The sequence below is a fragment of the Engraulis encrasicolus genome, chromosome 12 (genome assembly GCF_034702125.1).
Source record: "Engraulis encrasicolus isolate BLACKSEA-1 chromosome 12, IST_EnEncr_1.0, whole genome shotgun sequence".
NCBI classification, from domain to species: domain Eukaryota; kingdom Metazoa; phylum Chordata; class Actinopteri; order Clupeiformes; family Engraulidae; genus Engraulis; species Engraulis encrasicolus.
In genome coordinates this window covers 34,041,921-34,069,420 of record NC_085868.1, presented here as the reverse complement: position 1 = coordinate 34,069,420, position 27,500 = coordinate 34,041,921, and the positions used below count along the sequence as shown (strand labels likewise).

The following is a 27,500-nucleotide window of genomic DNA, read 5'->3' as shown; positions in this document are numbered from 1 at the left end:
TGGGTCTTTGACACCTCTGAGGATTGGGTGGGAAGTTGAGGAAGAGGAGCTGGGAGTGAATGCAGGGGTGGGTTTTGGTGGGGTGTTATTGGCATGGAGGTGTATGAGAAGGGTTGAATGGGGACTTTGGGTTTTGAGGTGGCATATTGGGCAGTTGTTGGGAAGGGTTGAATTCTGTAGGAGTTGTGGGCTGGTTGGGACTAACCGCAGAGATACACCAGCGGCGACGCGATTCAAGCGACAGAGTGTAGCAGCAAGCGATACGAGAGATTGAGGAGACTAGAGTATGTCCGTACAGGCAGAAGGCAAAGCATTCAAGCATTCCCATTGGCTGTGGTCACTGACCTCTATACAGTCATTGGCTGTCGCGGCTTGTCGCCGAACCGCGTCATAGCAAGTTGAAAAGATTTCAACTTCAAATTGTCACGCTCGTCGCGCAAATCGCTCTAGTCTCCAGAATCGCTTTTGTCTCTCGATTCAATACAAAGTCAATTACTTTCGTCGCGCGACTCGCTCAGATCGCCGCTGGTGTATTTCTGCGGTAACCTGGCTGTCGCTAGATAATCTCTAGTTCTGCAAAGCTTGTCTTGGCTCCATGCATACTGTACTGTATGCTGTTGATCTGGAGGACGGGCGGGATTTTCACAGGTGAAATAGTCAAAGAGGTGAAGCAACTGTTGTATCAGTCAATAATGGTGGTCACACGTCGGCATCCATATGTATTTTTTTAATTGTCGAATCTGCTTCGTATTGATTATTTGTGTGATCATTTTGATCACTCTTCTCCCGACCTTGTTTGGCAAGAGCTTGAAGCCAAACAATCTTTACTATGTACGGGTAGAGCCAGGTGGAAATCACATTTATTTAGCAAGAGCCAGGTTAGGGTTTGGGACTGGGTCTTTTGGCAGTAGTGACAATCACGGATTCGGGCAATAGAAACCCTGCCACAAATGTCTTCTGAATCACATGATTGTAATGAGCACTGAAGGCAAAAAGATAAGCTACTCAAGAAAGCTACCTGTTTTAGAAGGGAAAATTCAGGAGCAGGTTTGTATAAAGTAGAAGCAGAAGTACCTGTAGACATGTAATTACAACAGTAGTTGTATGATATTATATAGTTGAACCATGTAATATCATACTATTAGTTTTGTAATTACATCAGGAAGAGTATTTCTTCTACTTCATACAACTCTGTTCAAGAGGGTGTTTAACTTTCTGAGTCCGGAATTGTCACCTCGGGGTATTGGGGTGTAATTTGTTCTGATCGGCTGTTTGGGTTCCGATCAGTTGTTTGTGCTGAGGTGGTTCTGGGTTCTGATCCCATTATTCATGTTCTAATGCCCCTCTCCCTCCCTCCCCTAACCCCTCTTTGAATGCCGCAACAGAACGTTCAGCATTACTGAAGCTTCCTGTGTGTGTGTGTACTGTACTCTGCAAATAGCATTGGACAGTTTTCATGTCATTCAATTTCTGCAACGAAATGCCATTGGCAATCATGATGCTCTGCCATTGTGTCAGCTTTTTACCCAGAATGCAACAGAACAGATTAGATCAGTGTCTCCCAACCAGGGGTACGTGTACCACTAGGGGTACGCGAGCACACCTCAGGGGGTACGTGGGAAAAATGTAATAACAACAACTATATGGTGTGCCGTCATATTGGGATAGAGGATAGAGCTATAGAGCATGACTGAGAGGGGTACTCATCATATGACAAAATGGCTTAGGGGGTACGCAGGAGACAAAAGGTTGGGAAACACGGGATTAGATGACCATTAAGCCCAGTCTGAAAGTAAGGAATACTGTGCTTAATTTTGTAACTCGTGCCGCCACTTGGTCAGGACACCCTTGTAAAAAAAGTTTTTTAAATCTCAACGGGTTTATTTTCCTGGTTAAATAAAGCTTAAATAAAATCAAATAAAAAGGAAAAGTTCGGAGTGAATCAATCCACAGCCTTCCTGTTCAAATCAGAGTGTTACTGTTGGTTTGTTGTTTTTTTAACCATAAACAATATTGGGTGACCTTGAACAACCAAACTAAGGATTGATTGATGGATTTGGATGGACTGTACGTTTCCTGTGATGTTGTAGTGTCCTCTGGCCAGCTGTTGGTTTGTCACAAAGTGCCATTCCCTTTTATTCATGACACACTGTCAAATCCTTTCATATTTGGCTGGTAAATCGCTGTATGCTGATTGGTCTGTAGGGGGTTCAGGGATTTTTCCATAGGCCTGGAACACACTAGCTTCTGTTAATGATACACAAGTATACACATTTCAGCTGCCATACCTGTCTTGTCCTTCTCCACTGTGTCATGTGCACATGTATGGCACCAATCAGAGACTAGCTGCATCGTGTTTCTTGTGTATTATGCTACAGCAAGTGACTGTTCATGTTATAGCTGGCTGTGTACTGTGTACTCATTCACTTCTCAGGCAATAAGCAATTGTATTCCAGGCCTTTAGGGGGAGCCATTGACATTCAGCCATAGTGTGATTATCATCCAAGCAATCACAACTCCAGCGCCAGAGGGCGTTGTTGTGTGAAACTTAAGGCTCTGAGGGGGACATGCAAAAGAGTGTATATTGTGCAAAGCTAGATAAATCATACATCTCCATGACAATGGATGATAAAGAGCAGTGCCAATCACTTTCAAACTGTTTGCAGGTGTGTATTCTTAATTGAAGACTCTTTTTTTCTATACCTCCCGGATTCATGGTCCCCACCAGGGCTCTAAATGAACACCAGCAAACTGGCCAAATGCTGGTGAAAATTCAGTTTGTCCCCCGACCCCACACACACACTGCCCAATGCCCAATGTAACGAAACTTGGGACATCAACCATTTTGTCCGCAAGGGATGAGCTTTAGCTTTTCTACGATCCTTTTTGTTGAAGATGCCCATGTGTCTGGGCTTTTCTGTTTCCAATTGAGCAACTGATTTGGTCTTTCATTGGTTTTATGCTGGTCATGTGCTTGAGCTGATCTCTTTTCCTATTGGACGAGGTTCCCTTGTGCCTATGCTTTTCTCGTTCCCTATTAGTTGCATTTAGAGCGTCTGATAAGAGAGTTACGTCACTCCCATAGACCTCTATGGTCCAATCTTTCCACAGCAATGGTGGCTCTCATGGAGCCTCACAGAGTTTTTTACATGTAAATCCCCATTGACTTTAGTTCCAGTAGAATTAGTTACTTAGTTTTACGAGGTGGCCGTTGAACACAGAAAATGTGGTAAAGATAAAAGTAATTTGTTTGTATTTAATCTTTGTTTGGTATGTAATAGTTCTGCGTTTGTCTCCAGCGAACAGAAGGTTGTGGTTTAGAAATATTTTAATCTACGCGAATCACATCATGAACCGACTTCCTGGTCCCCGGTTGACACAACTCTCTCATTAGACGGCTCTGGTTGCATTGGCCTGAGCTTATCTGCCCAGCCTCACCCACCCTAGCCCCCTCGCTTATACCTTATATTTCTTTTGCTGTTTTTGTAAAGACTGTTTTCCTCTTTTTTTGTAATCAAATAAAGGAAATGTGAAGTAAACATCCAGTCTCTGCTCTTGATCTTGGGAATACGGAGAATTACACCAAATACACTCTCCACCAACACCAGACAACACACACACACACACACACCATAATTAGCATAGGGAAATGCAACCACTGAGCACTTAACCCGTTAAGACACGGCTTTATATTTGTTGTTACCAGAATGTCAATGACCAAATCGTAGTGCATTACTGAATGCCCTGTGTTATGTAAGGGTTAACGTTTGGCGAGAAGGTCGCTACCGTGGAATAGCAGCACGACAGAGAGAATCTTTAGACCCCGACTTAATGTTAAGTTTAAAATAGTTTTTCATGTTGCTGCGCAAAACAAAACAGTGCCGTTGTGGAACACCGCTAGGCAACAGCTAGGTAGCCAGGACAACAGGTGTTGTCTTTCACAGCAGCTGATTAGAGTCTTGTTGAAAAGTCGCTTTAGCAGTGAAAAGTCTTGTTGCCATTGGCAGCGGTCTGTTATAGACCAACCCGTCCGTTATCGAAAAATAACAGACGTGCGAACGTTGGGGAGCCCCACTGAAATGAATGGAGCATTCGACCGATGACGTCACACCATATAATAAGTCATAGTATTATGTTCACTTTTCAATGACTATTACAGCATGCCACTGGAGGTACGGCGTGCATTAAGGGCCTACGAGTTATAAAAGTTATAAAAAGGGATGTAAATAAAAGACAAACAACAAAATACAGGAAGTAAATATAAGTTTTATTGGCACGTGCCGTTGGCATGGTTTCCTAAATGCCCAGTACAGATTATGGCGATTAAACTGGAGTGGTTACAAACAGGTGCATACATGATGAAATATATTGAAGAACCATATAAAAAAATAAGAGGGTTTGTGTGTGTGTGTGTCAATGTGCAATTCCTTTGGCACAACATCCCTTTCCCATTTGTTACTGAGTTGTTCAAAGCAAAGTCTGAATGTGTTCGTAGACTAGAGATCTATCTATTACCATGAATAAAAATCAACCAAAGAAGAAGGAGTTCAGTCTGTCCTGTAATACAAAGGGGTATACCAGAACTACAAAGATGGTGATCGTAATTCTTGTAGTCCTAAATATGACAAAATTAGAGTCTGTTGGCATTTGTGTAGTAAGGAGAATGAAGCCCTGGGTTCTTCTACGACAAGATTTACGTCTACTTGTGGGTTAACTAAGCCAGGTTCACCTCCTCCACCTCCTTTGTAGTACACTGCCCTGGCAGGACCTTTGACATGCGTTGTGTGAATACTTGTTGAAATGAAAAAGTTGATGCAAGCAAAACACAGTATTTAGCATAATTACGCATTGGCCCATTTGGTGAAGCGGATCGATCATGTCATGGTCCACATAGCCCCGTTTATACTGCGGGCCATTGGCCCAGGAACTTAGGCCCAGGAACTGAAGCCTGGGAACTTAAGCCCAGGGCTAACTGGTGGCCCTGGCAGTTGAGTAGGGTCTGTTACCTGGACAACAGTTCTTGGTTTGGTCCAGTTCTGGCCTAGCCCAGGCGGTATAAACTGGTACAGGGGCTGGGCCTACGTTCCTGGGCTTAAGTTCCTGGGCCAATGGCCCGCAGTATAAACGGGGCTATACAGAGCTGCCAGCCAACCTACACCCACCGTTAAGCATAATCTTTTCAAACATGGCTTCCTATATTAAAGCATTTCATTCTGTTCAAGCATCAGTACTGGCGTTAAGGACTTGCTGGTGCTTATCACAGCACTGAGTGACATTAATTGATTAGTTAAGATCCATATGGTTTTAAGGCTAACGGCACAGGTCATTGTCTGGTCCCCGTGATGATGCAACACGTGGGCAAAAAAAAATAGGTTGCCTGCAGTTACCGCCACCGGCCCCTAGAGGGCTCACAAAAGCGACACTTGCGAGTGTACATTCAATTCCTATACTCTAACTCTCTTCATAAGGTTACTCAGTTAGCTGCTGTAAAAACTTTGATTGAAGGATGTGTCCTTGCGACTCCCTCTCCACTCATCCACTCACTCTATAACTCTTCCCATCCCTCCCTAGCCCCTCCTCTTTCTAGATTCCATTTATCTCCATCACCATCATGCTTTCCTCTTCTTGGGGGGGAGGTTGTAGATGGAGATCCCTTATAAGGCCATGGTGCACACGATGAACTGCAGGAGAAACAGAAGATATATTTAAACAGGGAAACGGACGATGACAGACGACAATATATTTAGATTGAAGGGGGAAGAAAGACATTAGTGGCTGAGATGAGACCACAAATATGTTTTACTTATTGCCATCTGCTGGTCTGTGTGTTTGTTCTGTTGGTAACACTTTACTTGACGCCAGTGTCATAAGCCTGTCATTACAGTGTCATAATACTGTCATGGCACAGTTATGCATGTGTCATCAACATTATGTCCATATCATAAACATTTTAAGACTGTTGGCCTTAAGTGACATTCGGTTATGGCAAGATTGTCTTAAGGCCAACAGTCATAAAATGTTTATGACATGGACATAATGTGTATGACTTATCTATGACTGTGCCATGGCACTATTATGACACTGTAATGACAGGCTTATGACACCTGTGTCAAGTAAAGTGTTACGGATTTGTTGTTTTCTTTTGGCAGACTTACATCGTCATACTGGAACATCACAGACCCCTGATTCATGGTATCTCTTCTCCTGAAGTTGTCTGCAACAAACAAACAAACATTCAAAATTAGAATCGGCAATGCAATATATGGATACTTTCCTACCTGTGTGTGTGTGTGTGTGTGTGTGTGTGTGTGTGTGTGTGTGTGTGTGTGTGTGTGTGTGTGTGTGTGTGTGTGTGTGTGTGTGTGTGTTCATCAGTACTCCTCCTACCTGTGTGTGTGTGTGTGTGTGTGTGTGTGTGTGTGTGTGTGTGTGTGTGTGTGTGTGTGTGTGTGTGTGTGTGTGTGTGTGTGTGTGTGTGTGTGTGTGTGTGTGTGTTCATCAGTACTCCTCCTACCTGTGTGTGCGTGTGTGTGCATGCGTGTGTGTGTGTGTGTGTGTGTGTGTGTGTGTGTCTGTGTGTGTGTGTGCGTGTGTGTGTGTTCATCTACTCCTCCTATCTCTGTGTGTGTGTGTGTGTGTGTTCATCAGTACTCCTACCTGTGTGTGTGTGTGTGTGTGTGTGTGTGTGTGTGTATGTGTGTGTGTGTGTTCATCAGTACTCCTCCTACCTGTCAGTGCCCTGAGTTTGACACAGCAGGCCACATACTCGTCAAAGTAGATGCGACCTCCTTTACTGTAGCGCTTGATGATGCCATTCAGAGCCTGAGGGCTGATCCTGTAGCCTACAGAGAGAGAGGGAGAGAGAGAGAGAGAGAGAGAGAGAGAGAGAGAGAGAGAGAGAGAGAGAGAGAGAGAGAGAGAGAGAGAGAGAGATTAAGAGTTAAATCACTTGTTTTTATTTGGATGAGAAGAATAAATGATGTTGTAGAGAGTTGCTTGTGCACAATCCCAGGTGCTGAACAAAAAAATTACGTATTGAAGAAAAAAAGTTCACACACTCCTTTGGATTTTTTTTCATGAATAAAAAGAAATAAATAACTTCAAGAAGAAAAAAATCCAAAGGAGTTTAAGAACCTTTTTTCCACAGGGTTCATTTCACGTAAAATCAGACACTTTGGGACCCGACGGACCCGGATTTCAATCATACTTGGTGTGCCTTTTTAGTAGCAAGGTAGCACCCCAGAAATGCATTGGTTTGAATCTGACATGAATATTAAGGGAGAAACAGACTAGCGAAGGTTTACAAATGAGGGTAGGACACTATACATTCAGCCTGAAATGAATAAAGAACCAAACACCAGAATTTCAGGTGTTGTTCATGGCATTGCAGGATACGTTAAGATAAGGAACTGGCCATTTTAAAATATGAGTTTTAGAGATATTCAATTTTTAATTTTTCAATTTATCATAATTCCTTTTCTGAGGGTTGGTGTATTCCAAGCTGATTGTGTAATTTGTAGAGCCAGAAAAGAGCTTTCAAACAACAACACAGACAGCTTTTTGTGACTAACACTGACTGATATAATCAAGGCTGAATGCATAGTGTCCTACCCTCACATTTGAACCTTTCCTAGTCTGTTTCTCCCTTAATGTTAGTGTCAGATTCAAACCAATGCAGTTCTGGGGTGCTACCTCGCTACTAAAAAGGCACACCAAGTACGATTAAAATCCATGTCGGTCGGGTCCCAAAGTGTCTGATTTCACGTGAAATGACCCACAAACAATACATGATCAACATGATGTCCAAATATTTTGTGGGAAGCCGTTGCCATGATTTACCCACATTTAAAAGTCTTTCAAACGCAGACGCATAAACACACTCGCCACCACCCCCCACCCCGCCCATGCACACACACACACACACACACACACACACACGCACACACACACACAGCCCAAGGACTCACTCTTTAACCTGTGATAAGCAGTATGCTACAGGTACTAAACATTCTTAACACACCCAACCCAATAACAAACACACCCATAAACAGAGATAACAGAAAAAAACAAAGCTGAAGCATCAGCCTGTCAGGTAAAGGGAGCGTGTCCTAAATTAACTTTTTCCACCACCAGCCAATTTGGCTAGTGGACATTTTTTCTTACCAGCCAAACAGAAGTTCAACCAGCCATTTTTTTTATCTCCCCAAAATAAACTATGCTTTAGGCTAATTTTTTTTTTTTAATTATTGTCATTTTGTTCAACTATATCTACAACACAGATAGGCCTACACTATAGGCCTGCATACTATGCCTATGTAATAAGCATATTATATGCTATTTTTTTTTTTTTAACTTCTGCATTATTTTTTTACTTTCATTACTTAGGCCTGATCAATTTCATTAGTTTTTATTCAATTCCTCTGATAACAGTGAATCACATCTCAAGCCACTCACATAACAGACCTTAACATACAGTAACCAAACACAGCCAAACACTACAAAACCTCACATACGCACACCCTAAATAAAGAGCAGAGATGAGAGGAAAAGGAGAGGAGAGAGGAGGAGCTCTTCTCTACCATGCGCAACAAAATGACAAGAAGCCTATGTTTAACTAAAAGTAAATCATATCACGGGAATCTTCGCTTCATTTGTTACTTCCATAGCTTCGTCGTTGGTTGCTTTTTTGTTAATTCTTTTTCTTTCCGATGGCGTGGGCTTTCCAACTTAGTTGCGCGCGCCAGGACTCGGAACATTTCAGAAGACAACTGACAGCTACGCTCACACTACTCTGACAGTCAGCTCTCCTCCTCTGCCCTTGTCGCAATTTCGTTCCACAACCACTTTTTTAACGTCACTACTACTACTGTTACAATTACTACAGGCATTCACCAACACAGAGCAACACCTTGCTCTAACCCCCGCCACATTTTCAGCACTCGCACAAAACATACAGAACAGAAGTAGCTCTATGCATAATCTGCGTTAGTCCTGTTATTGAAACGGTCAGGCCCTCGCAGCTTCAAAAAGGCAGCCTGTTACAGCAAGGTTCATGCTAGTAGCAGTAGCAGTAGCAGTAGTGACGTTAAAAAGGTTGTAGCGAAAGCGACGGGAGCATAGGAGGAGAGATGCCTATCAGAATAGTGTGAGCGTAGCTGAAAGAAGGCTGGTCATCTGAAATGTTTTCAATCCTGGCGCGCGCAACGGCATGGAGTTGCCACTCGGTGCACTGGAAAGCCCACGGTGGGAGGCTACGTCGTGACGCTAGTGTCCATGGGTAATGTAGGAAATCTTGCCGTCTAACGTTTGTCATGGCAGCGGTTTACCGTTCATACTTTACCATACTCGGGCGCGACTAGCCAAATAGGCGTGTAGGTATTTTTTTCTACTAGCCGAAATGATTTTTCACCCGTGTTTGGCGGGTTGGCGTGTGTTAATTTAGAGCCCTGGATGTGACATCTCATGCTATGGTCCTGTGTGTGTGTGTGTGTGTGTGTGTGTGTGTGTGTGTGTGTGTGTGTGTGTGTGTGTGTGTGTGTGTGTGTGTGTGTGTGTGTGTGTGTGTGTGTGTGTGTGTGTGTGTGTGTGTGTGTGCGCGCGCGTGTGTGTGTGTGTGTGTGTGTGTGTGTGTGTCATCCCTAACTCACCCATGGAGGTGATGGCTTGTGACATCTCGTGTGGTTCCACGGTTCCGCTGCGGTCCTGGTCGAACATCATGAAGTTCTGCTTCCATCCCTGCAGGGCCCTGAACAGCTCCTTAAACTCCTCGAAACCCATCTTACCCGTCATGTCACGCTACACACACGCTTGGTTAAGGATTACAATACACACATGGTTACAAACACACGCACATTTACACACACAAATATATACACATATATACACACACACACACACACACACACACACACACACACACACACACACACACACACACACACACACACACACACACACACACACACACACACACACACACACACACACACACACATACACACACACACACACACACGCCCTTTAAACTCCTTGAAACCCATCTTACCCGTCATGTCACGCTACACACACACTTGGTTAAGGCTTACAATACACATTATTACACATATGACCGTGATTAATGTTTTCACATACTTCCATGGTTACACACAAAGACACACACACCCTTGTTTAAGGCTGACACACACACAAACACATGAACACACGCACTAAGGCTGGCATTCAAACACACACAAACCTTTATGGAAACTATTAATCAGCCACTGATAAATAAGTGGAAAATCCATCGACCAAACAACAGTGAATCAGCTGGTTAAGATGACCATTTAGGTAATATTATACAATGGGTCAGTAGCTGGTAAATATTTTAGATTTTGGTAAGGTCTCTGTAACTAATATTTCACTGTGCATTTTGGTAATATTTCACCGGTACCGGTGCCATCCACCGCTCCGCATGCCCATAAATCACTTAACACTAGGTTGACATTCACACACACAGAAACCTGGATGGAAACTCCAACACTACCTGTAACTTAAATCAGCCGCTGGCAAATAAGTGGAAAGTCCGCCGACCAAACAACAGTAAATTACCTGATTAAGATTCTCATTTTGCTAATATTTTTCTGTAACTGGTAAATATTCTAGATTCTGGTAAGGTACCCGTAATATTTTTTACTTTGTAATTGTCAGTAGCTGGTAGATTCTAATTTTGGTAATATTATTGCAGTATGCATTTCTCAGTATCTGGTAAATATACACATTTTTGGTAAGGTACAAGCACCATCCACTGCTCCACATGCCCATATATCACTTCACACTAGACTGACACTTCAGTCCAAAGCCACTCACAGGGGAGGAAGAAAATCAATCAGGCCAAGGACACGAAGGCCTGCAGGGTATCAGAGATCGCACTTGCCGCCTGTTACACACGCATGCACGCACGCACGCACGCACGCACACACGCACCAGCAGGTAGGTTTTCTATGCACATACCCATACACACTCTCACTTTCATACACACACACACAATCACAAACTACACATTGATGCATTCACTCACATTAACACTGAAGCAGATGATATTGCCTGTGCCTGTTCTGTGTGAAGAACATGTGCAGTCTTGCTCATCTGGCTAATCCCAGTGTCAGAGAGAGAGAGAGAGAGAGAGAGAGAGAGAGAGAGAGAGAGAGAGAGAGAGAGAGAGAGAGAACACCACCCACCCGTACAGCCCAATACCTTCCAAAAAGTTCCAAGCAAAAATATGTCCATCTGCTTACAAACTACCGGTAGTCATTTCCATAGCTACATACTTTTATCATTTGCTTGAGTCACAGCTCAGCAGATGCAAGAGAGCCCAATGGAGGCCATTCACACCCTGAACAAAAGTGCATCCAAATGACTTGGAGCCAACGATAACTACATCCCTTTGCATTACATTATATTACGTATGGTAACTGTCCCGTAAAGTAAAGCGTTACCCATTACACTTTTTCTTTTTCTTTTTTACATTACATTGCATTTAGCTGACGCTTTTATACAGAGCGACTTACATTTACATTTTTTCAGGGTACTGGTTACAGTCCCTGGAGCAATGTAGGGTTTAGGTGCCTTGCTCAAGGGCACTTCAGCCATGGATGCAGGTGTAGGGAAAGGTCAGGTGAGATTCGAACCTACAACCCCCAGATTGAAAGACCAACTCCCTAACTCCCTCCTGCAACTGGCTGCTGGACTTCCTGATGCAAAGACCACAAGCAGTACGGGTAGGGAATAACACATCAAGCACCCTGACCCTGAGCACGGGGGCTCCGCAAGGTTGTGTTCTCAGCCCCCTGCTGTTGACACACGACTGCACAACGACCCACAGCACTAACCATCTAGTGAAGTTTGCGGATGATACAACACTGGTGGGCCTCATCACCAAGGGCGATGAGACGCACTACAGAGAAGAAGTAGACCTGCTGGCCAGATGGTGCAAAGACAACAACCTCCTGCTGAATGTCAACAAGACCAAGGAGATTGTTGTCAACTTTCAAAGGGTCCAAAAACAACTGCCACCACTGACCATCGACGGCGATGCTGTGGAGAGAGTGAACAGCACCAAGTACCTTGGAGTGCACATCAGCGACGACCTCTCTTGGACCACCAACACTACATCACTGGCGAAGGCCCATCAGCGTCTCTACTTCCTGCGCAAACTAAAGAAGGCAAGTGATACACCCTCCATCATGACAACATTCTACAGAGGAACCATAGAGAGCGTCGTGTCCAACTGCATCACAGTGTGGGGAGGAAGCTGCACGGAGAAAAACAGGAAGACACTCCAGCGTGTTGTGAACACAGCGAAGAAGATCATTGGAGTACCACTCCCCTCCCTGCTGGACATTTACACCACACGCCTCACCCGGAAAGCACTGATGATCATCAAAGACACAAGCCACCCTGCACACAAACTGTTCAGCCTCCTGCCCTCTGGAAAGAGGTACAGGCGCCTCTGTTCCCGTACCACCAGGCTGGCGAGCAGCACAATGCACCAAGCGATCAAGATACTGAACACTCAACCCACTCTCCCTCCACTGTCAGCCTCCAGCCAGCAAGGCCACTGACAAACCCCCCCCCCCCCCCCCCTCATCCCCCACCACCATATCTGCGACCTGAACATTCCACCTGCACTACTATTTTGTGACTGAACTTTCAACCTGCACTAACTCAAAACATGCGCACACACACACACACACACACACACACACACACACACACACACACACACACACACACACACACACACACACACACACACACACACACACACACACACACAAGCACACTGCACTTTCTGCACTAAACCCAAACATACACACACTGACACACACACACACACACATACGAACACGAACACACACACGAACACACACACAGACGCACACCGCACCTTCTACCTGCACTAAACACACACACACACACACACACACACACACACACACACACACACACACACACACACACACACACACACACACACACACACACACACACACACACACACACACACACACACACACTGCTGCTGGTGTACTTGACAGACATTTTTAATATTTATTTTTCTTCAAAATGCTACTATTACTATGTCAGAACGCTATAAAGGACTTTTTAGGAAAAGCACAAAGCACAACAATTACCTCTTAATGTATGTCCTCTACAAGTCTTCTGTTGTCCAGTCTTGCACTTTAAATGTCTGTATGAGCACTGTCTATGTCCATACTGTCTTAAGTCCATGTATAAGTACTGTCTATGTCTATACTGTCTATGTCCTTACCTAGATTAGTCTATGTCTGTATGGGAAAGCAAGAAATGTAATTTCAAATTCTTTGTATGACCATTGCATGTAAAGAAATTGACAATAAAACCTACTTGACTTGACTTGACTAACTCCCTAACACTTAGCTGATACTTTCATCCAAAGAGACTTACAGTTATTTGCAGGGTATTGGTCCCAGTCCCTGGAGCAATGTGGGGGTTGGATGCCTTGCTCAAGGGCACTTCAGTCATTTATGGAGGCATAGGGTGAGGCCAGGGTGGGAGTGCAACCCTCTGATCCTAAGTCCACCTGTCTAACCATTTGGCCATGGCCGCCCGAGGCCACAGTATGAAATAATCTTTCCCCCCGCCTAGGTCAGCTTCATCGGTGTGTTGGTTTGATTTATTGTGATTAACAGAGAAGATCTCGATGACATTTGTCTGATTATCATTGACTTTCAAATCTCATACCGAGATGTTGGTCTGACCAAGAAGATAACTAATAATGTTTCCCAAACGGTCAGGTTAACAAGCTTCCCTCGGTTTGCTACATTGTAAGGCAAGAAAAGGCTGTGCCGAAGTTTAAACCAAACATTTTGGGTGGCCTGGCTAGGTTGACTTACCATTGATCAGTCTTTGCAAATGATACATCTTTGCAAATGGTAACATTTCTGCCCCAGCCGTTACTTCAACAGTCCAAGGCTGTTTCAGTCCTCCCCTGTCTCTCACTCCAGTTACTTTCCTGTCTCCTCTCAAACTGTCTAGTCAATAAAGGCAAAATGGTCCAAAAACTGTATTAAAAAAGCAATGGGTAACTTAAAACTGACTAAAACTAGTCGTTTCCAGTGATATGTTTAACTGCTTTCCCAGAGGTCTGAGTGCCCTTGCAATGTTTGCTTGTTTTTTAAGTGACAACTTGTGCTCTGCCCTTGACCACAGTGTCTCCTTTGTGGCTGCCTGAGCTGCACGTATCAAAACCCACAACAGTGGCACAGGATCCTAAAGCACTATGACACAAAGCCACAAACAACACACATTAGCAGTTCTGCTCTATTCGACTCTAGCAACCGTGCATGGCAACAACAAACCCAAACAAAACAAAACTATTGGAGAAGTTATAAAAGATGAACATTGAGCAGAAGAATAAAATATTGTATTCTATTGTTTGGTCTGCCCTCAGACAAACCACAATTATGAGAGAAGTTCCTGGTCCAACAAACTGAACCTGAATCAGTTACCAACGCAGGTGTAATGTTAGGTTACTTCCAGAGATAGTGTGGTATCACTTTAAAATATTACAAATACTGTTAGGACTACTACTACTACTACTACTATTCTTAGATATTACTACTGCTATTGCAACTACTAGATCTGCTACTACTACTTCGACTGCTGCTGCTGCTGCTGCTAAGCTACTACTTCCTGCAGCATTGCATGTGCCACTTCAGAGCAGGCCTGACATACTCATGAACGGCCATCCGGGTACTTTGCTCTTAAATTTGCGTTAAGCCCCTTTATGGGTGAAAACAAACCGAATGTCTCATCAACTTACAAGCTACATCGGCTGGCCTAAATGAACACATTCCATGCTTCAGCCACGGCTATTTGGCTATATTATTTGAACAGCCGGCAACACAACACGTTTTCGGCATGTTGCGCGTGAACAACGCTAGTCTACAGGTCCGTATCTTTCGTTTATTAAACCCCAACATCACCAATTGACTTGCATGGGTTGTTTTCCCCCACAAATGGGCGTAACGCACATGGAAAACGTCACGCCGTTCATGAGTATACAGCACAAGGATCGTGTGTGGGGGGCAGGGCCGCTGACAGCTTTGGCTGGGCCCAGGACAAAAACATCTGAAAGGGCCCAAAACCCAATCAATACAATGTAATGAGGATCCAATTCTGGGCCCCCTCTCTCCAATTCTGGAGCCCCCCCCCTTGTCGGCTTCCCTGGTGGGGGGACTGGGGCAGAGCGAGCGAGCGAGAGAGAGGTTCACAGGCTGCTCAGTTGTCTTTTTCACACTGGACGGTCTGCATGCACGGTCTATATCAGCGGAAATCAGCATGCCATCCCAGCCCATAGGCCCCTACATTAATGGGCACCCGCTCAGAACACGCTCATGCCTGCGCAGAAAAGAGCTCAATCTTCAAGTTGCAACATGCACTTGTCCAAGCTCCCATCCTTACGTATCACTTTGGTGTGAAGGGAATACTCTGTTTCCATGTTTTCTAAGTATTTTGAGCACGGATTCGTACAGAAACGTTTTTGCCTAGGCCCCGTGCTTGCAGTATGAATGAGCTGTGAGGGTGTTTGATGGCCAGGAAATATGAGAGCACTGCTCTTCGCACACCACACACTGTCACCACGGATTTCCAAAGAATTCAGACAATTAGCACGCAAGTGAAAGTCAGAGGTGAGAGACCTACATTACTTCCTTTCTAGTAGTTGCATTGAGTTAAGCCAAAGTGAAAGCATGTGAGAGGTAGGCCTACCGTGAACCGATTAACAAACGAAGTGTTGCAATGAAGGCACTGCACTGTAAAGCTAACGTACAGAAAATACCCCATCAACAGCAGCTGATTCTCACATCAGGGGTGGGAAAACTTTTCCATTCAAGGGGCCACTTCAAATTTTCTTAAGTCCTCCGAGGGGCGCACTATGAACACAAACCAAGATTTCCCCCCTGCACTTTAGGCCTACGTTGAAGTCGGCCATCTTTACAACAGACCACACTTTCACTGGGTCCTCAGAAAATACTATAACTCTAACATTTCTTTACAAAACATGTGAAGCTGCATAACATTAAAAGTATGTCAGGGCCGGATAAGAAGGCCTCAAGGGCCATAAACGGGCCTCGAGACATAAGGGCCGTACACACACGTCGCTGCTAGTTACTCGTTCAGCGAGTGAAGTCAATAGAATGTCAATGTGTTCCCACGAGACGAGCAGGCGAGTAGGCGAGTACTGTACAAGTGATGCGATGTGGGCGGATCCCGAGTTGAAAATATTTTAACTTCGAGCGAGTCGAGTAAGCGAGTAACCAATCGGAAAGCAGAGTTCGGTTCTTCTCGCCTGTACATTGGCAGTTAAAGCCCCGGGAACTTTCGCGAACGTTCCATGAAAGATTGGCGAGTAGGCGAGCAAGCGAGAAGCTAGTAATGTGTGTGTACACTGCTATAAGTTCTCCACCCCTGCTCTACATGCCCAAGGCTTCCTCTAGTTGAGTGATTTTCAAACTATGGGCTGGGGCCCACTGGTGGGCCCTGAAGGTATTCCAAGTGGGCCTTGAAATAATTTTCTAAAAATTATAATCACATTTTGGTGTGTGCTGCTGTTGATTTATTTGAGTTTTATTCGTAATCGGGTCAGAGGTGGGCCCAAACATTTGTGACAATTTCGAGTGGGCCCCAAATTGGAAAAGGTTGGGAACCCTGCTCTAGGCAGCCACCTTGACAACAAACACCTCACACCTTGACCAAGTCCACTGAAAAGACAAAAAGATGTTGTGTTGTGAATGTACTTTCTAAAGTTTCTTCATTAAAAATGTGTACTTTTAGGGTTTTAATATTGTCTTTCATTTGAGATTTGCATACCACCTTTCCCATGATAACAGTCCTGTGTTTGATACCTGCCAACACGCCACCACCTTGACTAACAACATTTCTGCTGGAAACACTGATATTTTTAAAAGTCACGAACCGCCCGGAGAAACAGCCATGTTGAAGAGAGCAATGTCCTCATCATATTCACCCACCCCACATACAATCAAGCAGACAAATCATGAAAAGCCATGCTGATATGCCACAATATACTAGTGGTAATGGACACACGTCAGCATGTTAACCCGTTAAAACACGGCATTACACATTTGTTGTTACCAGGATGGTAATGACTGAGTCATAGTGCATTACTAAATGCCCTGTGTTGTGTCATGGTAGAGTAATACTATGGTAATGAATGAATGAATAAAGAGAAGAAAAAATAACTTAAAGAAGAAAAAATCCAAAAGGGGTGTGCAAACCTTTTTTCAAAATAATACGTAATATTTTTGTTCAGCACCAGGGATTGTGCACAAGTAACCCTCTACAAGAGTAGTACTACGGTAATTAACCTTTTAATGTCTATTACAGCGTGCCTCAGATGGTAGGCGTGCGTTATGGGGCTGCGTATTTCAATCTATTGCAACACAAGTTTGTGAGGAGGAGGAAGTCCCCTCTACAAATTGCATCCTACTTGACTACTATGAGTGCATTGCCACTGCAAGACGGAACTAAGGCCACTCACTTTCATATTTCGAGTTGAGAGTGAAGGAAACCACAGAGCATCCCACACACAAAGGCTGCAATGAGTCAATCATCAGCTACCACTTCAAAAGGAATCAGAGAGAGAGAGAGAGAGAGTGAGAGAGAGAGAGAGAGAGAGAGAGAGAGAGAGAGAGAGAGAGAGAGAGAGAGAGAGGGGGAGAGAGAGAGAGAGTGTGTGTGTGTGTGTGTGTGTGTGTGTGTGTGTGTGTGTGTGTGTGTGTGTGTGTGTGTGTGTGTGTGTGTGTGTGTGTGTGTGTGTGTGTGTGAGCATGTATGTGAGCGTGTGTGTGTGTGTCACTCAACTGGAGGTTTTGCAGCTAAATCATGCTTTTGCAGATTCACCTGAGATTTCTAAATACAATTGCCTAGTTTCGCCTGACAGAACAGAGCTGAAGACGTTTTGACAATGACGGAATGTCTTCAAGTCCAGTTCATGGGGGTGCTTTGGAGCTAGCCTGGAAAACCAGCGCCAACTGCTGGACGGCAAAATCCATTTAGGCTGGTTTATCAGGCTACTTTGGAGCAGTACGCCAACGCACTTGACCAATGGGCAACACTGCCCATGGGGAACCAGGTTCGAATGCAGCCTGGGTACAATTAGTTGATGGTGAAGATTGTGCACATCACAGGTAAAGATACAGGATAAAGGCTGACTGTAACTCTCAGAGTGAGGAGTCTGCACACTTAAAATACAAAGCGGATTCCAAAAAAGTTGGGACACTTGGTATTTTGTGAATAAAATCAAAATGCTGGCATTTTCAAAACATTCAATATGTTAATAAGGTAGAGCATTGTGTACAGACAACATGTCAGTTGTTAAAGCCAAGCAGAATATTTTTTTGGGGGTAATAATGTGATCATTTAAAATTTCACCCTCGCAACAAATTCCCAAAAAGTTGGGACAGGGCCAGTAAAATGCTTTTTATGTTGGATAAGACTAAACACAACACAAGGGAGGAGACTTAACATTTAAATACTTTGACTGATGGCATGATTTTTTTTTTTTTAAAATAGATATTTTGAGGTGCGAGACATGATCTCAGCAGCTCAACTGATATATGTGTTCTTCGACTTGTTTACCTTCTTGTTATGCTTAATATGTGGCATGTCCTCACAACAAGAAAACAATTTTGTCACCTGTTTACTCTTATGATGGAGCCACACTGTTGGAACATAGTAGAGATTGACATTTGCCATCATTATGGGGCAATAGCTAAAGGCTGTGCTCCAAAATATAATGCCTTGGTAGCCATGTATGCTGTTTTAAGTCTGAATATATAATTCAGCCCTCATTTTAATGCTCTACATGAGTAAGAAGACCATAACCAAGGCATCTATGCACCCCTTTACCATCATATATGCTGTCTTTCAGACTGACCACTAAATCAAGCTGAAGTATTCATTTTCTTCATAACCTGGAGAGTGCATGACTCCATCATTTTAAAAAAGAATGAAATATTTTCCATTCTGTAATCAGAGGACAGTTTCATGTGTCTCCTAGGTCCATCTAGAATGAGCTTTGCCACTTGCAACACTGTTTAATGTCTGCATCATGTGCCTTAATCAAGTGTTGTGTTTATGGTCATTTCTTCAACAGCTATCATTGTTGGAGTGTCATAGTTTGTTTATTGCTGATGGGTATGTCATGATCTCATAACTCGTGCAATGATTTCACAGAACTCTACATTACAGAAATAAGCCTTATGTGCCTGCTATTTTGATAATTCAGTCTTTCTGTGTAATAGATCAGTAATTAGTCCCTCAAAATCTTCGCTACTGAGTGCCACAGCCTCTCTGTGATGGTATTTTATTTGTGCATTCATGTTGGCAGTCAATATAGTTCCTTTCAAAATATTCCTCCTTGTGTTATTTTTAGAATTATCCAACTATTACAACATTTTTTTGGCCCTGTCCCAACTTTTTTGAGATTTGTTGCATGGGTCAAATTTTAAATGACCACATATTTCCCTCAAAACAATGCTTTTGCCTCATTTTAACTGTTCCTATGTTGACCTTGTGCCATTGTGCATCTTATGAATGGATTGAATGTTTTGAAAATGCCAGCATTTTGATTTTATTCACAAATTACCAAGTGTCCCAACTTTTTTGGAATCCGCTTGTACTTTTTTGTTGTTTGTTTGTTTGTTTGTTTGTTCATTTATTTCATGGCTCTCAAAGGATTTTAAGGGTGTGGACTCCTCACTCCGAAAACTACAACCTGGGTCATTTCCCATCTCCTCCCCATTTCTCTCTCACCCAATACTGTCCTGTCTCCCTTCGTCAATGTCCTACCTGAATGAGAGCAAAAAAAACACATATATAACTAAAAAGAAAAAAAGAAGTCCCATTCCTTACAAGCAAACTATTTTGTATAACAGACAAGTACCTCAGTGACTGAGAATATTCAGACAAAACATTACCAATCAGCTACAGGTACAGTCACAGTGGGCGCAATGACGGAAGGATACGTCCAGCATAGCAATCATGATTCGGCAGGTCTCCAAGCTGAAGGCTGTGGTGGGGAGAGGTGGAGGGAGAGAGAGAGAGAGAGAGAGAGAGAGAGAGAGAGAGAGAGAGAGAGAAAGAGAAACAAGAAACAAAGGCATTGAATGAGACAGGTGAGGGTGGTGAAGTCACACCCGCGATGACGTCACAAACTACTGTGTGTTCAATGATGACAGCATGGAGATATATGAATAGGTTTTTCCACACACACACAAAGGTTTACCTTTCAACCTCTTACTAATGTTCTACGTATGCACTCTTGTTAGTCACATGCAGGTCTTCGACAATTAAGTTCAGTCAGATGTCGTTTTTTTTTTAAGTCGGTCGGAAACTGTTTTGCGTGTGTGTATTTGTGCAGTTACTTCTGTTTGTGTGTTTTGTGTAGTCAAATGGCAGGTTTACATGCAACATACAGTAAAGGCCTGGTTTTGCGTAACCAATACACACAGACAGATGAACCAACGCACATGAGTTATCAACTTTTTTTTTGGTAGCATACGTCAGGTGGTACTATCACAGCTGATGGCCCTAAATCAATTAATGGTAATTGATGTACAAGCAATGCATATGATTCTTAGATAATCCAGTTACATATACTGTATATATAACCCACACAATAGTGGCATTAGCTAAGGTTGCACCCCCCTGAGATCTACTACTAAAATAATGTCAGTGACCCCCACACACAAACAAACACACATTAACACACACACACACACACACACATACACACACACACACACACACACACACACACACACACACACACACACACACACAATAATACAAATATTAATAAAAACAAAAACAATTAATAAAAATATTGTGTAAAATTCAGAGAATAAATCTTGAAAATGTATTTTAACAAATCTTGGACACACACACACACACACACACACACACACACACACACACACACACACACACACACACACACACACACACACACACACACACACACACACACACACACACACACACACACACACACACACACTTACGTGTGTACGTTCCACTGAAGCCGCTCTGTGTCAGGCACCTCTGCAGTTCCTCTGCGTCTACCTCTCCGTCCTGAGACAGGGAACAGGTAGACCACATCAGTCACATTATCTTAGATTATAAATACAGCATTCTGCTGATATTAGGGTGAATTCAGGTAAATGGGGCCATTTTTTCCATTTACTAATATGCAAAAAAAGGGGCCCAATTAACCTGAATTCATTCTACATTTTAAAATCTACTGTATTTACGTATACAGGGAACAGGTAGACCACATCAGTCACAGAGATAAAACACTCTGCGGATATTACCTTTTAAACTCAGCTATTGATTTAAAGCTTTGCATATTACTGATCAGATCACATGGTTGGCAGTTATTTTATGAATAAAACATTCTGACAATAGTAAATTTTAAAATGTTGTCATCATTTTGTCATTTGTTATTAAGCCTTGATCCTTGCTTTTGGGAGAAACATGTTTGGGGTACACATTCTACTAATGACATTTGTATAACTTTAAAAGACATTTAAAAGTGTTTTATTGATAAGGTATTGGTCCTTGTTTTTTGTTCTTTGTTAATGCTAATGCACCATAAGGAGTGTGGAATAGGAATGTAATGTAAATTCAAACTTCTCCCTGTTTTCTAATGTGACATTGGGCTGAAGGTCTGCTATTCACAACTTTTAATGATTCTGAAACAGTGCACGCTCACACACACACACACACACACACACACACACACACACACACGCACACACACACAAACACACACACACACACACACACACACACACACACACACACACACACACACACACACACACACACACCTGGCCGGCGATGCCTGTGAAGTACCCCCACATGGGGTCGGTGGCAGGAGGCGGGGGTCCGTAGGTGCCAGGGTAAGCCATGGCCTGGGCCTGGGGGTAGGCTCCTGGGGGGGCACCGCCCATGGGCATCCCGGGCATCCCCTGGTGGTGTGGCATGCCGTGCTGAGGGGGCATGCCTGGCATGGGGGCGCCATACTGCGGGAAGGAAAGAAAGGGGAGATGGCAGAGGATTTAGGCAATTAGTGAGGAATCAAGTTCAAGTTTCGGTAACACTTTACAATAACGTCCTATTCACAGCTTTATAAACACTTTATTAACATTGAATAACTATTAACATTAACAAAGCATTTACAAATGTTTGTAAATGAGTAATAACCAAACTATGACTGCACAGTGGAGTGGGAATCAACTCCTACTGTGTGAGTTTTATGTGGTTTCATGTCCTCCGGTCTTTGGAGGAGAAACTTCCAGGACCGCTGTGACTGGGCTGTGTCTGCTGTGTTAGCATAGTATTTCTTGCCCATTTATAAACATTTGTAATCATTTTGTTGATTACTTATAAAGTGTTTATAAAGCTGTGAATAGGACGTTATTGTAAAGCGTTACGCAAGTTTCAATGTTATTGTCCCCAAAAGGGGCAATTAGATGTGCAAGTCAACAACATACAGACAACAGATAACACAGGACAAACCAAAAAGTGCAAGGATCATAGAGGATCATAGAGGATAAAGGATCATAAATAAGGTTAAAAATAGAGCAAAAAACATCATAATAAATAAAAACAAAAGTGAGTTATTCTCTTCCAAGTTGATCACACAGTGTACTGTCAAAAGCCATTGTATATCTGAGCAGTGACTGCCCAACAGGCACCCCTGGGGAGTGTGTGGGGATGGTACGATGCCAAGGGGTAGGCCTACCCTCAGCAACAAAGTAGGGATTGGGGGGTGTCGAGTTGGTTGTCCGCTGTGAGTCCCACAACAAGCATTCACAATCCCATTTTTCTTCAATACAGACAACATCGAGATGGTAGGTCTAATATTAATAAATAATCTGTCGTGACCTTTAAGTTTATCTACTCGGGTCTTGCCATACACTACAATAAAGACTATTACTTACTACTATTACTACTGTTTCAGTTAAGTCTTTATGACTTTTACTTTTTACTTTATTATTATTTTTTGTTTGTTTTTCAATTGTATGTCTTGTTTTATCATTGCTTCTCTGTGCACAGTGTTCTTGTGTGTTTTGAAAGGCTCTTTTAGATAAAATGTATTATTATTAGCCTATTACTACTACTACATCTTCTGAGGAGTAGGCCTACTACTACAGTATCCTATTATACTGCTACTACTACTGTTGTTACCACAGCTGACAACCATGTTGCCACATGATGTGTAAATAAAACATTGTGGTCAATAAAAGTATAACAGGCTTCAGGTAATCAAAGTGCATTTGTAGGAGAAAATGTGTGCGTGTGTGTAGCATCTACACTACAGGCAGACACTAGTTAAAGTGAAAGTTGTCGTGGAGCATGACACACTTCACCCTACCTGACTGAGTATGCCTAGTAGGCTACAGACAATGCCCAAAAGCGACCTATCTGCTGACAGTGACAGACTGTACTGTCCACTAGACAAGGGGGGACAGCTTTTGCGCAACGCCCCGCCCCCACACCAATCTAATCAACCAGACATTCCGCTGCCTCACCCCGAAAGCACGAGTGGTGGTGAGGAAGTGGGGACTCCCGATTAGCCTTCAAAAAGAACACAGAATCAACTAGTCAATCACCGTTACTACAATTGCTTCCACACTTTGTCTCTCTGTCGAAACCTTCATTGCAATCTCGGCCACTGTAAAAGAAAGTTTGACTATCGCGGAAAATGGGTGGTTTACGCTTCCTGGTCAAACTATTATGTAAGATTACATGGATTGCCCGTAAAGCAATTAAGACATTCGGGATTACTTACACCACCGCCGTATGGATAGGCCATCAATCCGCTGGTAATTGAAATCCGATTTGATGTGCAGTCTGATTAGAGAGAGGGAAGATAACGCCAGCCGACCTCACGGTTACTATTTGTCAACGACTTCCTACTTCTCTGCTGTCCTATGGGCAGTGCTCTGCCTGTCACAGACTCGCTGAGAGGCGGAAACTGTGATCAGAAGATTGCTAGTACCGACAGCCAATCACAAGATTGTGCTTTTCTTGTGTACACTAAGCGGTATAACAGCTTCTCTGGGCCGTCATCGGCATAATTATTTAATTAGTCATGTATCTACCTTTAATAAGGAGTGAGCGCGCAGCAGAGCTTTTTACAGCAAATGAAATTGCTCTTGCTGCCCCTCGCCCTGATGTAGGCATACGCCACCAAGTGGTCATCTTGGAGACTGTTTTTTTCAATGCGTAATGGCTGCTCCAACTCTCATGGCGCATGGGCGAGGACCTAACAAACAAAACATTATTGTGTATACACTGTATACTTCATAGAATTGTATTGTATCAATGCATTTGTTGCCAGAATAGATAGTTCATAGCCATTATATGCATCTTTCGTATTTTCCACAATTCTTTGATAGGCGCACATGACAAGGGTCTGAGCCATTCTCCCTTTTTCATCCAGTAGCCTAGGCATCCTGCTATGCCAACGAATGAAATGTCAGTGGCAATTTATGTATGAATCAAATTACAAACAACATCTTTAGATGGATTTCAAGATACAATCACTCGTGGTTACAGCGCATCTGTTGCACTGTGTGTGCGTGCGTGTATGTTGTCCAGTATTTGCGCACTGGAAATGTAAACTTAAACTTATAAACCAGGCATACATGTAGGTGCCAACTGCAGCTGATAATACACACATGTACATCAAGTACATTGTTATTTATATTTTTGTTCCTTATATTATAGCTTGGCCTACTACAGCTCCAGGCCTTTTTATTAGAATACCATGAAAAAGTTGATTTATTTCCATAATTCCATCAATAATGTTAAACTGTCATGGATTGTATATTCGTGGCCCAGTTTTTTAACTATTCCAATCATTTTTTTTCTTTTTATATACCTTGGCCTTCCAGCTCAAAAAACCCATGAATTGGGGAATTCGCATTATTAGAATATTGTTATAAAATCACATTTTTCTTCATCAAAATTCGGGTCACATTAAATCAGTTGAAATTTGGTACTTTCTACATAACATGCAATGGTCAATACTTGGTTAGGACATTCTCTGTCTTCATAATGGCCATGATGCGTTTAACATTGAAGTCAATGGCAAAAACAGTGCATGGGAGTTATGGAAGCCCAGATATCCTTGATGCTTTGCTGTCAGCTGTTCTTGTTTGTTGACCTGGTACCCCACACTTCACTCTTCAATATACCCTGTAGATTTCCATGCCACGTTTTGGCGCTAACTCACCAGTTTAATTCTAAATAACCAGAAATGAAACCCCATTGAAAATGAATGGGGTTTAATTTCTGTTGAGTTAGAATTAAACTGGTGAGTTAACACCAAAACGTGGCATGGAAATCTTCGGGTATATTGAAGAGGGAAGTGTGGGGCACCAGGTCAACAAACAAGAACAGCTGACAGCAAAGCATCAAGGATATCTGGGCTTCCATAACTCCCATGCACTGTTTTTGCCATTGACTTCAATGTTAAACGCATCATGGCCATTATGAAGACAGAGAATGTCCTAACCAAATATTGACCATTGCATGTTATGTAGAAAGTACCAAATTTCAACTGATTTAATGTGACCCGAATTTTGATGAAGAAAAATGTGATTTTATAACAATATTCTAATAATGCGAATTCCCCAATTCATGTTTTTTTTTAGCTGGAAGGCCAACGTATATAAAAAGAAAAAAAAATAATGATTGGAATAGTTAAAAAACTGGGCCATGAATCTACAATCCATGACAGTTTAACGTTATTGATGGAATTATGGAAATAAATCAACTTTTTCATGGTATTCTAATAAAAAGGCCTGGAGCTGTATATTTCGTTTTGTTGAGTTAGAAGCATGACTTAAAAAAAAAAAAAAACACAAAGCCTGAGCCTACATGCCATTTGAAAACTTCATGCAAGCTATCTAAACTCTCTAGGCCTATCATATGCTATTGTCCATGCATTTCTAATTTTAACCTGCAGTGGCAACTTCAGTCTGGCGTAGGCGTATGGCACGCAGTTCCCTGGCACAACCAGCCTTGCTCATATATCAACAAACTAATGTAGGACTTGGCAGCGTGGGGACTTTTCCCGCACTTGAAATTTGAACCAATTTAAACCAGCATCAAACCTATTGCAAACACGTTTCGAAAGCTGAGGAATGGAAACCGAAAGCAGACCATTTACAGTGTAGGCCTACAAAGCATTGTGCAATCTAGTGCAACAACCGTGCATGTATATAAACCAGTCGGGGACAGACCGCAGCAGGAGTCGACCTTTTTCTTCAGGACAACTTCTTCCAGATGAGACAAAACAAGGATTTAAACATGACTGTTGACACTGACGACCACCTCATTTGGATGATTGGCGAATGTTTTCGCAACAACCTACGGCTGCTTATTCGCATTGAACCTGTTTTGGATCACATCACGTTCATACCGAGAGATCAAAAGGAACGGATTATGACCAAGGCGAGAAATGAAGGCAACTCAGATGCCGTCAATGCCCTAATTGACACCATCGTGAAGGGACCCCGTCCACCGGGGTGGTCGAGGGAGTTCATAGATGCACTCTCGTCTGCGGGATGCACTTACGCGGCGCTGATAGTGGACACCGACACGCTGCCGACTCCGTCGCTCCAGGCGGAAAACGACTACTGCGTCCAGCTGATCATGATTCTGAGCCCGAGCCTTCTGAAGATGAAGACCACCGACGTGTGCGAGGGATGCTACGCCAAGAATTTGGTCTCCGAAGACGACAAGCAGAACGTGAGTTGACTGTCTCTGAACGGGAAGTAAATAAAATAGACCTAGTCTAAATAATCTGAATGAAAATATTGTGGATCACTGAAGTTCTTGAAGACTGTGGGTTATGAAAAACCGTGGAAGCCGTCAAATAGTTTGTAACTTTGTAAACAATGTTGTGACGTGCATCCACTCTCCAAAACTGAACTGTAAAATCCTTTAGTGTGTGTGTGTGTGTGTGTGTGTGTGTGTGTGTGTGTGTGTGTGTGTGTGTGTGTGTGTGTGTGTGTGTGTGTGTGTGTGTGTGTGTGTGTGTGTGTGCGTGCGCGTGCGCGCGCAGGCTCTCGCGTGTGCATGCGTGTGTGTGTCTATGTGTGTCTGAACTGTGCTGTCCATTCTGATGTGTGGTACTACTACAGATCCTGGCTGCAACAAGTTGCCATGGTTCTAAGGCAGGGGCCCGCATTCTACTTGACAGGATCGTGATGAAGCCTCCTGGCTGGTTCTCCATCTTCCTGGAGGTGCTGAGGCAGACAGAGCACCCGGATCTGGTGGAGGAACTCACTGGAGCGAAGAACGGTACAGACACCATTTATGTGTGTGTGTGTCTGTGTCTGTGTGTCTGTGTGTCTGTGTGTGTGTGTGTGTGTGTG

General features: G+C 43.2%; 3 protein-coding genes across 7 annotated transcripts in view; 2 read left to right on the top strand and 1 right to left on the bottom strand.

Annotated features, from left to right (window-relative positions):
* The window catches only part of LOC134459701 (mitogen-activated protein kinase kinase kinase 20-like), a 319,662-nt gene that overhangs the window by 31,328 nt on the left and 260,834 nt on the right, over window positions 1-27,500 (top strand). For 2 of the 3 annotated variants that reach the window (XM_063212093.1, XM_063212092.1), the window contains exon 12: window positions 1-3,539. This exon is cut by the window's left edge and continues 789 nt beyond it. The exons of the other annotated variant lie outside the window; for it this stretch is intronic. The gene's annotated coding sequence lies outside the window, so the exon portion shown is untranslated. Of the gene's footprint in view, window positions 3,540-27,500 lie in introns of those variants that run through there. 3 annotated transcript variants of the gene reach the window in all.
* LOC134459699 (grancalcin-like) lies at window positions 4,248-24,067 on the bottom strand. The gene is made up of 8 exons (XM_063212090.1): window positions 23,903-24,067; window positions 21,936-22,130; window positions 21,108-21,177; window positions 20,070-20,113; window positions 9,648-9,795; window positions 6,729-6,842; window positions 6,156-6,214; window positions 4,248-5,681 (listed from the first exon to the last, which is right to left on the bottom strand). Exons 1-8 carry the CDS (start codon window positions 23,924-23,926, stop codon window positions 5,655-5,657), a joined length of 681 nt encoding a protein of 226 aa, XP_063068160.1. The 5' UTR covers window positions 23,927-24,067; the 3' UTR covers window positions 4,248-5,654.
* The window catches only part of LOC134459698 (interferon-induced helicase C domain-containing protein 1-like), a 17,395-nt gene continuing 16,220 nt past the window's right edge, over window positions 26,326-27,500 (top strand). For 2 of the 3 annotated variants that reach the window (XM_063212088.1, XM_063212087.1), the window contains exons 1-2: window positions 26,327-26,871; window positions 27,267-27,426. In XM_063212088.1, the coding sequence (XP_063068158.1) occupies window positions 26,407-26,871; window positions 27,267-27,426 (625 nt within the window). In that variant the 5' untranslated portion in view covers window positions 26,327-26,406. Of the gene's footprint in view, window positions 26,872-27,266; window positions 27,427-27,500 lie in introns of all 3 variants that reach the window. The other variant, XR_010036859.1, reaches the window with a different exon arrangement.